At 42.9% G+C, this 12542-nt stretch overlaps 1 protein-coding gene and 1 long non-coding RNA gene across 2 annotated transcripts; one reads left to right on the top strand and one right to left on the bottom strand.

The window, feature by feature from the left end:
* The first annotated feature begins 2616 nt into the window (after positions 1-2616).
* Positions 2617-12535, top strand: jak1 (Janus kinase 1). Its single transcript, XM_049728498.1, has 24 exons — positions 2617-2824; positions 3693-3816; positions 4658-4811; positions 4887-5050; positions 5131-5399; positions 5615-5727; positions 5846-6019; positions 6192-6349; positions 6610-6724; positions 6868-7066; positions 7635-7744; positions 8030-8176; positions 8296-8383; positions 8466-8593; positions 8733-8874; positions 8973-9124; positions 9191-9341; positions 9543-9631; positions 9727-9919; positions 9994-10112; positions 10231-10403; positions 10487-10604; positions 10909-11019; positions 11244-12535. Exons 1-24 carry the CDS (start codon positions 2617-2619, stop codon positions 11355-11357), a joined length of 3513 nt encoding a protein of 1170 aa, XP_049584455.1. The 3' UTR covers positions 11358-12535.
* LOC125973908 (uncharacterized) lies at positions 2804-4659 on the bottom strand. The gene is made up of 2 exons (XR_011087607.1): positions 4095-4659; positions 2804-3062 (listed from the first exon to the last, which is right to left on the bottom strand). It is a non-coding gene; the product is annotated as an uncharacterized lncRNA (long non-coding RNA).
* Positions 12536-12542: the final 7 nt, after the last annotated feature.

Here is a 12542-nt window from a genome sequence, read left to right as displayed (position 1 = left end):
GGAGGGGGGCGGAGCCTGCGACCAGAATCAACCAGTCTGACGTCACTTGCCCTCCGCAACTGGTATGAATAATGAAATACACTGTATGTCTCTGCCATGCTCTAGGCACGAACAAGAATGAGGAAGAATATTTTGGGGTATTGAATTAGGGGAGCCATCTGCCATCTTGGTGGGGAGTAGATGGGTGTGAATACACAATTTGGGGAAATGCTGTCAATTCCTCCACACAGAATCAAGCATCTTCCTTTGTGACATGCATGTGCAGTCGTGTGCATAAACAGATTGTAGGGTGCATCATAATTCAAAAACAGTGGTATTACTTTCATTTGGGAGATTCATTGTTATAAGACCAAACTCGTAAACTGTAACAGTGTACTCTTACATCATATTAATATTCCCCATTGAAATGATGAATTATATAATGATCCGGCATAATTACTGTATGTTGGAACAAGCTGAAGTCACATGTGTGCATGAGTTGTATTAATTTGTTATGTGTGACAAAAACGACAGTTATTAATTTCTTACAACCATAAGTCATACATCTCCATTTAGCCAAGAGAATGTCTGTATTGTACTGTGCGCCAAAAGAAACCCCCTTTTTGCACCACATCATCCTACAGATAATGGTTAGAAGATGCCCGCCTGGAGACTTCTAGATTTGACAGGCTGCCCTGGTTCAGTTATCACAGTGCTGATGCTGTCCCCATCCAAGGTACAGTACTGTGATAACTGAAGGATGGCAGCCAACTTGGCACTTGTACTGCGGACCAAATGTCACTTTTTTTTTGCCACAGCATGTGTGAGTATGTATGTATGTAAACAAAAACGGTTAAACATGTTCAGTTCACTGTGATTAAGTCAGTAGTAGTATAGTATAATGTGTGACCTTGCAATATTGTCAATATTGTATTCTCCCCATTGTGTTTATATAATAAATGTCATTTAAATGTGTATGTGCATTTTATTGACTCAACTTTTTGTAATATGAACCATACCTTCACCAGACTTGACTTGCAGGAAGTGACAAAATAATAAATGATATTTATAGCGCACTTTACATTGAAAAAGAAATCTCAAATACTCTGCTACAGTTATTGATATCTCTATATCTGTGGTTGGCAACACAGTATAAAAAGACAAAAAAACAAAAGGGGTCTTATAAACACAGAAAAATGCTATACTTAAAGGAAGAAAAACAAGGAATGACCATTTCTTTTCCTCGTACGTATAAGTGGGTCCGATCTTTTTTCTGTTGTCCGGGGCAGGGCGTCGCAGGCCGGGTTGCTGATATCATTCTGAGTGAGTGACGGACGGCCTGAAGAGCCAATCGACGTTCGTGCTCACATGGCCGATGCGTGCGTGATTTTCGGGAAGAGGGAGGTTGTTTGTCAGGAAACTGTAGCGAGATTCTACTGTCTCGAGCTCTTCGAAATTTACAAAATAACCTCCGAAAGAAATCAAGTGCCGTGGGCCCTGGAAGGTTTTTGCTGATATTATGTCGAGTTCCCGATGAGTGAATTTCAAAAGCTTTAGACGCAGTTAAGTACCTTTTTTTCTTTTAGAGTTGGTCGGAGCGTCAAATGTTTTAAACGAAACCGAAGTATCCTGCCAGCTGTCTGGCTAAAGCTTGTTGGTAAGTGACGGCATTACGTAGCGTTTAATTCGAAAAAGATGTCACTGTCCGTCATGTCACGTTCGCGGAGACTGCTGCCATTTCCGCTTCTCTTCTCTTGTTTCACTTACTATTACGAAGCTACTTCGCGAATAGGCTTAGCTATTCCTAGCCAAGCTAGGGTTGTTGAAATGCTAACATTTCATGTTCTTGTGTCAGCTTTCACGATGCCCGAACAGGAAGGAAGATGAGGCCCGGGCTGTTGGTGTTCAGGGCTATCACAATGTTATTACGCGATCATCCATATACGTGATAACAACAGGATCGTAACGTTCAAATCGAACCCATTCGATGCCCTGATGACTAAACAAGTAGTTAACCGCGGTATTAACATATTGTACTCTAAAAATGGGCACCCATTTCAGTAAACGCTCAGTTGTGAAGAGCTAAAAAAAACAGCAATCATCTATGCTATGGGAACTGGGATGGTCGTGTATCTATGTGCGCATTGGCTGGACACTGAAGCGTAGATGAGGTGACACGATCAATACTGTTCAGTATAGTATTCTATATCCAACAAATGTTCGCCTTCAGAGTGCACAGTGATTGTCAAATTCTTTTTCTGGTTCAAGAGGGCTCTCTTCCATTAAAAAAAACAACTGCTGAACAAGAAACCAATATTAAGAGCAAGAACTCATTTTGTACACCCCTACCCACAATTTAAATCACTCAAAACATTTACTGTTGGGAATGAGAAATTCCAAACATTTGCACAGTTTGGAATAAAAAAAAAAAAAAGTGTGAATCATCCACCCATCGATCCTTGACCCGGTCATCTTTCCACTTAATTTCCATGAAAGCTTACCATTACAGAAGATGACTTCTTACACTTGTTGAGAAAGTATTTGATGATTTTAGGTTCTGTGGATGAAGCCATTGACATATATTTTGTTTTTCCTTTGGTCATTTAATGAATATTATCATGTGCTAATTCAGTCTGAATGCCACTTCATGGGATGATGGAGTTGAGCAGGCTACTGTGTGTAAAAATGAGGACGACCAACAGCAGCAGGGCTCAACTCGCCTCTTCTCCTTCATCCACTTGGGGCTTGGAAGTCCATTTCTACTTACCAGATGTGCATCAGCTAGAGTTCTTCAGAGGTTGCTACACTTCAGAGGATCTCTGTGTGGAGGCTGCGAAGAAATGCTGTAAGTGACTAGCCGGCAAAAACAATGACATGTTTTAGCATTTATTAACTAGACTCAATGTGCCTGATATTGTCATCTGCTTATTGCTTCTTCTTTAATAAAATGTCAACTAACCTCAAAATGTGAGGAGAATTCACAATGATGGATAGCAAATGGACCCCTTTCAGCTGCCCGACAACATGCCTGACGTAAATTAACGTAACCAAAGACCCCTTGGGCTGCCTAAAAACATGCCTTTCTAAAAAAAAGACAAAAAAAAAAAAAGATGAAGCAGCTAAGGTGTTTGTGTCTCACCATCAAACTCAAACGAGTCAAAGCGACATTTCGCATTCGGTCCCAACGTAGCATGACAACCTCCAGAAGACATGAGTCTAATGTTGACAGATGACTTGCACTAATAGAAAGAAGCAAACCACTCATTCATTTACAAGATGAAAAGAGAACAGGTTGGAATTTGTCTGAGAAAGTACAAAAACACGTCACAAAAACATCTTGAAGAAAGAGAATAGACAGATCAGTGCACTTGTGTATATCAAGTCAAACTATATCGACCATACTCTCATGGTATTGTCACCGCGCACTACAGTGGCATCATGTGATCAGCTGATTGTCATGGGAATCATTAACATAAACATTGTTGCTAAAAGAACGAATCAGTTTTTGATTTTCCCTTACCACAACGGCCTTCATTTAGTTGGCCACAAATCACAGGAAGTGTCTCTTTAGAAGCTGTAGAAAGTCTTTCAAAAGCATTAGTGAGTCAACAGGTGGTGGGACCTCATGTTAGCTCGCTGGTTGGGGGGGAGTGACGGACAAAACAAAGGGTACGATTTTGATTGTTTTCCCTTGTTTCTTTCCCTTTCATCAGCAATTTCTCCATTGTGCCACAATCTCTTTGCCCTGTACAATGATGTGACAGGCACGTGGTGCCCGCCCAACTATGAATTCAAGATCACAGAGGAGACCAACATTAGGTTGCACTATCGCATGAGGTAAGATTGCATTGCATTTGAGAGAAAGATTTGTTTTATAGGATGTATGGTAATCCGCCTGGCCTGGCCTGGCCTGGCCTGACCTGTAATAATGTCAGGAATGAGTTGAGCCAGGGTGACCAAATGCACCTTGAACCAGGATTCATTGAAGGGAAAGGGAGTTGGAAGGGAGGCAGGTTGGGGATCCCAAGACACAGACAGGAGAAAGACTCACGGCCAGCAAACAGACACACCGACAGACCGACAGAAGTCCACTTGGACAAGGATAAAATTCTGACCGTCAGCCTCCAGACAGACCAGGCGGGGGAAAACCAGACAACAGGAACAGGACCACAACAGTAGACACCGACAAGGAGGAACACACGGGCGGGCAGGGTTTAAATACACCCGATAACAAGAGGGAGCAGGTGACAGACATGACCAGAACGAAGGGGTGTGGCTGAGGGAAGTTGACGGCCGAGCGTGACAAATGACTCTTTTGTTGCAAGTATTTTGTCATGGAAGTGGAAATGTGGAAATGGAATCAAACATGTCGTCATAAAAACTTTCAACTAAAGGGCGTTAATTAGAAACATCCCAATATGTCACACCGGTGAATCAAAATCATTATTCTTAATATTAAAACATTCTCCTTGAATGTTGATGATAGGTTGCTTGATGGCGTGCAAACGTTTAATAATACAGATGAACCAACCTTTTCCCACTTGATATGGACCTTGCCAACATTGATGATATAAGTGGTGGATAGGAATACCAAGAGAAACAAGCTCATTCAGGCTGATTTTATCCAATAAATATTTCCTCACTAAACTATTTTGCCCTTATTTACTGTCGCACTCAGGTTCTTTTTCCGCAATTGGCACGGCACCAATGAAGGTGAATCTCCAGTTTGGAGACACTGCATCAGTAAACTTAGAGGAGGCCTGGGCCAGCAGAGAACCCCTGAAGGAAAGCCACTCCTGGATGCTGCCTCTCTTGATTACCTTTTTTTCCAGGTACGGATTTCATGTGCATGCATGTTCTGTGGGCTCTATTTGGAGATTTTTATATATTTCATGTTTGTTTTTCAGGGCCAGCATGATTTTCAATCAGGTATGGTGCTCCTTCGGACGTGCCTGTCTGAGGTAGAGGAACACGAGATGGAAAATGAGTGTCTGGGAATGGCTGTGCTGGCGATTACCCACCACGCCATGAGCAAGGATATGCCTCTGTCTACTGCTTCTCAAGCATTCAAGTAAGACGCCCACGCACATCTTGGTGATAGTCGTAGCCGTGTCAGATGTTCCTAATATTTTTTTGTCTTCATTCCTCCAGCTACAGACGTTTCATTCCAGAGGCGTTAGACGCAAGCATAAGACAGCGTAACATTTTGACCCGCATCCGCATCAACAATGTCTTCAAGAAATTCCTCAGCGAATTCAACCACCGAACAGTCAAGGGCAGCGACATCAGTCTGTACGACCTGAAGATTAAGTATCTGGCTACTCTGGAGGGGCTGACCAATGGCTTTGGCAGTGAGCTAATGGAGCCCATCTCGCTGAGTGTAACGCAAGAAGGAGACGTCAAGAATGGAGGAAGTTTTGGTCAGAATTGGACATTTTCTCCATTTGTACTTCTTGGCGGGACTGTATTTTTGTGACATGCTCAAATCATATCATATTTATTTTCTTAATTAGGTTACGTTGAGATTAAATATGACATCTTTTCGGGTTTTAGTGCTATTTGGATCACACTTTTCTGGCACGTGTAGGCTTTGAGTATTTTAAACTAAGCTATATTTGTATGTGTGTGTTTACAGTGTACTACAACCAGATACAGGAAAAGAGGCCAAATCAGAGCATGGATACTTGGCACGATGTACAAGTATGTGTGTCTGGTACCACAGGCATTTCCTGGAGGAAGAAGCCGCCAGTAAGTCGGACTGTTATCATTTGAAGAACAATATTCATCCATCCATCCATCCATCCATCCATCCACCGGAACACATTTGCAGAGTAAATAACACCAGCTATGTGTGTCTTCAAAATAGATGCTGGGAATCAATAAAGAGAAAGGCAGGTCAAAGAAGAACAAGCTCAATGAAACTCTGAGAAAAAAAGAAGCTGATGAAGGCTGGGAACGATTCTGTGACTTCCATGAGATCATGCACGCTGCTATCAAAGAGGCCACAGTCACAATTCAAAGACAGGATCACAAGAAAATGGTGGGTGAGACAAACAGCAAGAGAGCATTACCATTGAGTTGGGGGTTCTGGAAAATCCCCAGCTTTAATACATGCGGTGTATATGGTATTTATTTGATTTGTGATATTGGAAGAAGCTGGCCTGTGGTTGGCAATAAGCTAGCTAACATTTGACCACCATTTGTTTCGTCAGGATTTGCACATGGCATCTGGGTCTGAGGCTCTGTCTTTTGCAGCCCTTGTGGATGGCTACTTCAGGCTAACAGTGGATGCCCACCACTATCTGTGCAAAGAGGTGGCTCCCGCTTCAGTGGTGCACAACATCAACAATGGCTGCCACGGCCCCATTTGGTTTGTTTTTCCGCTTTCATTGGCGTCGTTTTCTTTGTACGCCGTTTGACCTCGTTTCTCAGCACATTGTACACTTTGTCATTTGAAGCTGGGCATACACGATTAATCGAGTTGTTGTTGTTGTTGTGGTGTTTTTTTCTGATAGCTTGAGTGCTAACCATAGAGTTGAGATCTTATTGTAAAGAACTATGACAGCACAGAACTTCTTACCCCCCCCCCGTCTTAATTGATTGAGCACGATTGTTTGTTCCCCACACCAGTACGGACTATGCCACCCAAAAACTGCGTCAGGAGGGTAATGAGGACGGCATGTACATTCTACGCTGGAGCTGCACTGACTACCAGTACATTATCATCACAGTGGTGTGCGATGAGGTAGAACACCGCTGAATAAATCCTGATTTGGTGCAAGCTTTATTCAATTTAGCAAGAACAAAAGGGAATTTTTGGAAATAAAATGGAAGTTGCCAGTGCTTGTTTTCCATAGACTCCTATTAAACGGACTTTCCTCCATTTAGATTGACCTCCAGGAATCCCGTCCTGTGAAAAAGTACAAAAACTTCCAAATCGAAGTAACTCCAGATGAGTTCTGCCTTGACGGCACAGAAACGGCGAGGTCAACTCTGAGGGAGCTATTAGAGCACCTGGAGGGCCAGAGTCTTCGCTCTGACAATCTCCAGTTCCGTCTGCGCCGTTGCTGCCCTCCTCAACCTCGAGGTAAGACTTTTAAACAGAACGAGCAGCTTATTTGATTTTGTGACATAACATAGAATCAAACAACACTCGATGCCATTGTAAACGGCTCTGGCAAAAGTTAATCATTGTCTCATTAGTCCATAAAACATTTTCTTGATTTTTTTGTTGTAGTTGTCTGGCACTTTTCCATGGCAAATTTCAATAGAAGAGTTCATAATGGACACAATAGAGACACGCACTTGTAGTGTGCATGCATGTCTCAGATGTGTGCATATCCTCAAACACACATGTACGCACCTGTCCGTCCGTCCGTCCGTCCGTCTGTCTGTGTCAGAGAGGAAGAGAGTTGTAAATGTGGCTTTCCGGAGATGCACTTTGGCGCTTATGCTTCTGTGTCACAGGTTTTTCTGTGTACTGTTATAAGATGATATACAGGAAGTGGTTTGGTTTGGTTTCGTTTCGTTTGGTTTCGTTTTGTTGTGTATTACTCCGATCGCTTGATGCTTCCATACCCAATCGGCCATTCTACATACATATACATTGTATTTTAGGCGAGTGAACTGAAGTTGCCCCACTGCTTGTGTTGCAGAGATTTCCAACTTGCTGGTGGTCACTAATGATAGAGCACCGGTGTCTCAGACACCAATGCAGGAATGCCAAGTCATTATCCATCGCATTCCTAAGGAAGAAATTGAACAGGTACACATACTTGCACTTTAATCCTGCAAAAATGTCAAGTTCATAATTGTTCAAGGAAAAGAAGGAAAGAAGGATATAATAATCATATGTAGCAATTCTATGCATCCGTTATGTCAAAGTATATCTTGGATACTGTCATAGCAGTTGTCCACACTTTTTTATTTTCGTAGCTCGAGCTAGTATCAGTGGCAACGTCTGCAAAGGCTGTGCTGTGCTCTGTGTACACTATACGTACGTATACGTTTCCGCTCAATGCTGTGGTTTCCCTTCCCTGCTGTGCACTAGGAGGAGCATCTTGGTCGCGGCACAAGAACTAACATATTCTCCGGCATGCTGAGGGTAAAAACTGATGATGATGCAGGTTACGGATCCTTCCAAGAGTATAAGGTGGTGCTCAAAGTGCTGGGCTCAGGACACAGAGATATTTCCCTGGTAAGATTCCCGCTCACACTAACATTTCATGCGTTTTCTTATGAGGGCCATGTGTCGCCATAAAATGTTATATGTACGTACACGTTCCAATTCAGTCGAATTTGTCTGTCTGTTTGCAGGCCTTCTTTGAAACCGCAAGTATGATGCGGCAAGTCTCCCATAAGCACATTGTGCTCCTCTACGGAGTGTGTGTCCGCCACCTGGAGAGTAAGTGCATTGGATGAACTGCAAGAATAAATGCGTGTGTTGTGTAAGAGCAGTCATTAGCAAACCTGTTTTTCTGTGTCAGATATCATCGTGGAAGAATTTGTGGAACTCGGGCCACTGGATTTGTTCATGAGGAGACAAAAGAACCCACTTAGCACTTCTTGGAAGTTCCAGGTGGCCAAGCAGTTGGCCTCAGCTCTCAGCTATTTGGTAAGAAAGACACACACACACACACACACACACACATACACACATCTTTTTTTTCCATCAAGGGGGAGAACAAATATTTTCTTTGGCTCACCTTTTAAACAAGAACAGCTTCACACAGAGTTTTCATCTGAACATACAGGAGGACAAAAAGTTGGTCCATGGTTTCGTGTGCGCCAAGAACATTTTGCTAGCTCGAGGGGGTCTGGATGATGACGATGAAGGAGGGCCCTTTATCAAGCTCAGTGACTCAGGAATACCAATCACTGTCCTCACAAGAGAAGGTACGTCTGCTTTCCAAAGAATCAAACCAAAATGCTTGTGTCATACGTATCTATTTGGAAATGGCTAAGGCAAGCGTAACCACTGTGCTTTTCTGCAGAGTGCGTACATCGCATACCCTGGATCGCACCCGAGTGTGTGAAGAGTGTGTCTTCCCTGAGCGTTGCAGCGGACAAGTGGGGCTTTGGGACCACCCTGTGGGAGATTTGCTATGATGGAGAAGAGCCACTTAAAGAAAAGAAGCTCACAGAGGTCGTACACAATCGGATGGCTTCGTTTCAAACGGATCAGTAATGTATTCTTTTTTGCTTTGAGCAGAAGGAGAGGTTTTATGAAACCAAGTGCCAGCTTGCAACCCCTGACTACAGAGAGTTAGCTGAACTGATGATCCATTGCATGAACTATGACCCAAAGAAGAGACCTTTCTTCAGGGCCATAGTCAGAGACATTGACAAACTGGAAAAAGAAAGTAAGACCGCACTCTCGAAGGGTGTCTGTCTGTCTGTCTGTCTGTCTGTCTGTCTGTCTGTCTGTCTGTCTGTCTGTCTATCTATCTATCCATCCATCCTCTGCAAACATTTCTGCTTAAATGTCACTCAGCAGGCAGTCAAGGTTTACTTACTGTTAGGTTAGCTTGAGGAATCTCAAGCATCTTCTTTTTCTCCCACAGATCCATCGATCGAACCGCAGCCTTCGACTGAAGTGGACCCAACGGTGTTTGAAAAGAGATTTCTGAGGAATTACAGAGATCTGGGACAGGTCGGCGGCACCCATTGCTGTTTGATGATTCGGCAACATTATTTTAGGCCGAGTCAGATGAATAACCATCGGTACGTCACTTGATTTCTCTGTAGGGGCATTTTGGCAAAGTGGAGCTGTGTCGTTACGATCCCCGAGGAGATGGAACCGGCGAATTAGTGGCGGTGAAGTCGCTTAAGCCTGAGAACAGACAAGAGAAGGGCAACAATCTCTCCTGCGAAATCAATATACTGAAGGCTCTCTACCATGAAAACATTGTCAAGTACAAAGGCATTTGCCTGGAAGAGGGTGAGTGAACAATTCAATTGCCTCTTGACATTGGAAGCCATTTTGTGCCGCCACCTTCATTTGTGTGCAAGCAGGTGGTCTGGCCACCAAGTTGATCATGGAATTCCTTCCTCTGGGAAGTTTGAAAGATTACCTGCCCGGCAAAACAATCAGTCTCAGCACTCTGCTCAGCTACGCCACTCAAATATGCCGGGTAGGCACTATCGGCTCTCGTCTCCCTCCATCTTCTCGCTCATTCCTAAAGAAGTCATCGAAACCACTGCATGGGTTGAATGAGTATCCAGCGGACTAATACACTCTTCCATTTTTAGGGAATGGACTATCTGGGATCTCAAAATTACATCCACCGTGACCTGGCCGCCCGAAACGTACTGGTGGAGAACGAGCGGACGGTGAAGATCGGCGACTTTGGCCTGACCAAAAGCATTAAGGACAATGAAGTCTATTACACAGTCAGGGATGACATTGACAGCCCTATTTACTGGTAAACAAGACGTGGCTTCATTCAGTTCAGTTCAGTTCATTTCAATTGATCCTCAGTTTGCTCAGTTTGCAATCTCTCCTCAGGTACGCTCCAGAGTGCCTGACTCACTGCAAGTTCTACCTTGCCTCGGATGTTTGGTCTTTTGGGGTGACCATGTATGAGATCATCACCTTCTGTGACCCCACCAAGGTCCCCATGCAGGTGCTCATAATCACTTACGTACTGCCGCCTCGCCTCCCCTTGCGATATTGAAGCACTGTAATGATAAATTATGAGATTACAAAACCTAAAAAAACAGCTTACGTATATAAAGTTGAAAAACATGCTTGTGTTCTCTGAATTGCACAAAGATGCCACAGGATGGCGCCAAGCATCTGTTCCTAGCCCCCGATTAGGGCACATTTTGCAGCACATTGTATTGGATTCAAGAAAACAGGCTTGCCTTTTTGTAGCAGTTGATATTTTCTGATGAACTCTAAGTGAGTACTTTCTTTACCTTCTGCAGCTCTTCTCCAAGATGATTGGTGCATACCATGGTCAGATGATCATTGTTCGTTTGGTCCAAGTGCTGGAGGAGGGCAAGAGGTTACCACGACCTGATGGTTGCCCTGAACCTGTAAGACACTTTTGCCTCCCAATATTTGATATATACAGATATTGTTGAAAACGCCTTACCTCTTCACCATAATCATTTGTCATGATCCGCGATCATGGGCGCCCTCTTCTGACAGAAACGATGGTTGCAATAATTCGCCTCCAACATATTTGCAATTGAACAATTTAGAAGTCATTTGCCAACTTGCTTCTGTTGATTGTCCCATTTTGTGATTGTCGTGGCAGGTTTATGAGCTGATGCGCAAGTGCTGGGAGCACGCCCCCGAGAAGAGGATCACTTTCAAGCAGCTCATCGACGAGCTGAGCGCCTTGCCGCAGCAGCTGGGCTCTCCCGAATGAAACTTTGGCCCGCATCAGCACTTTGCTTGTACTCTGGACGCACTGCCGCGCCACGCCACGCCACACCGCTTGCTACTAATCAATATGATGGAATCTCCGTAACATACCGTGTGCTCTACTCCCGTATGTGCCAATTGGCGGCGGCGGCGGCGGCTAAACAATCTCATCGCAAGACCCGAAGCATCCGAGCACCCTTGGTGGTTGGATGAACGCTTTTATTTTAGTTTAATCCTGAGTGTCGCTCCTTTCTCGGAGGGAGTGCCCTGAGCCATGGAATCATGCGTGATACATTGGCTGGTGGCGCATTTCCAGTTCCGACCAGCCCTCATTTGCGTATGACAAAGGAAAAAAATGAAAAGAAAAAAAGTCACCACTGATTTGCCCTTTCAAAAACGAATGTCGTCTTCAGCTGATTGATATCTCATTGATCCTGCAGGCAGATTGGTCGCACTTCAGTATATTCTCCTTTGCTGCCGTCACATTTGACAAAGTTATTTTTTCAGAAAATATATTTAAAAAAGAAAAAAAAAGTATAGATGTTGCAAGACTGATAGTCGCACCTTACTATTTCGTTATTTTACAGGGCATTCTCAGTTCAAATGGTTTTTAAACAATTGTTTTACATTTATGTCTATTTTCATTTAATCTGTACCATTTCACTCTATGTGGAGGCTTTCAGCAAGGATTTTACCATTTTAATGTGAAAGAAAAAAGGAAACTTGGGAGTCCACATTTTAATTAGGGAATGTAAAAGACAATTCCTCTTGAAAGAAAAAGAAAAAAGACAACAGTTTGACTCATGGTGGTTATAGCTTCCATAGTTAGACAATGGAAAAATAAATAAAATCACTGTCTTCTTTGTCTTTCCAAATGCAATGTAATGACTACAACTTGAAGATAAACACCGTGTGTGTGTGTGTGTATATATATATATATATATATATATATATATATATATATATATATATATATATATATATATATATATATATATATATATATATATATATATATATACACACACACATATATATATATAGTATGTCCTGTATGTAACCGTCGCAAATTTTCCTGAAAATATTCCATTCACAGTAAAACAAAGCGATATAAAATGTAGCAAAATCTCTATATCAGATCCCAAATAAATAAATAAAAGCCTTATGTTTACAAAGCGTGAATCACAGA

Source organism: Syngnathus scovelli, chromosome 10 (genome assembly GCF_024217435.2).
Source record: "Syngnathus scovelli strain Florida chromosome 10, RoL_Ssco_1.2, whole genome shotgun sequence".
Classification (NCBI taxonomy): Eukaryota; Metazoa; Chordata; class Actinopteri; order Syngnathiformes; family Syngnathidae; genus Syngnathus; species Syngnathus scovelli.
Note: the sequence above shows the minus strand (reverse complement) of the source record. Positions and strands in the feature narration are given on the sequence as shown.

What these genes read in the sequence shown, in the direction of transcription:
- jak1 (XM_049728498.1), top strand. Translation starts at nt 2,617, where the DNA reads ATGCCACTTCATGGGATGATGGAGTTGAGCAGGCTACTGTGTGTAAAA. An exon ending in GACACAGAGATATTTCCCTG is followed by an intron (nt 8,177 to 8,295) that starts GTAAGATTCCCG and finishes GTCTGTTTGCAG; the next exon opens with GCCTTCTTTGAAACCGCAAG. An exon ending in ATTGACAGCCCTATTTACTG is followed by an intron (nt 10,404 to 10,486) that starts GTAAACAAGACG and finishes ATCTCTCCTCAG; the next exon opens with GTACGCTCCAGAGTGCCTGA.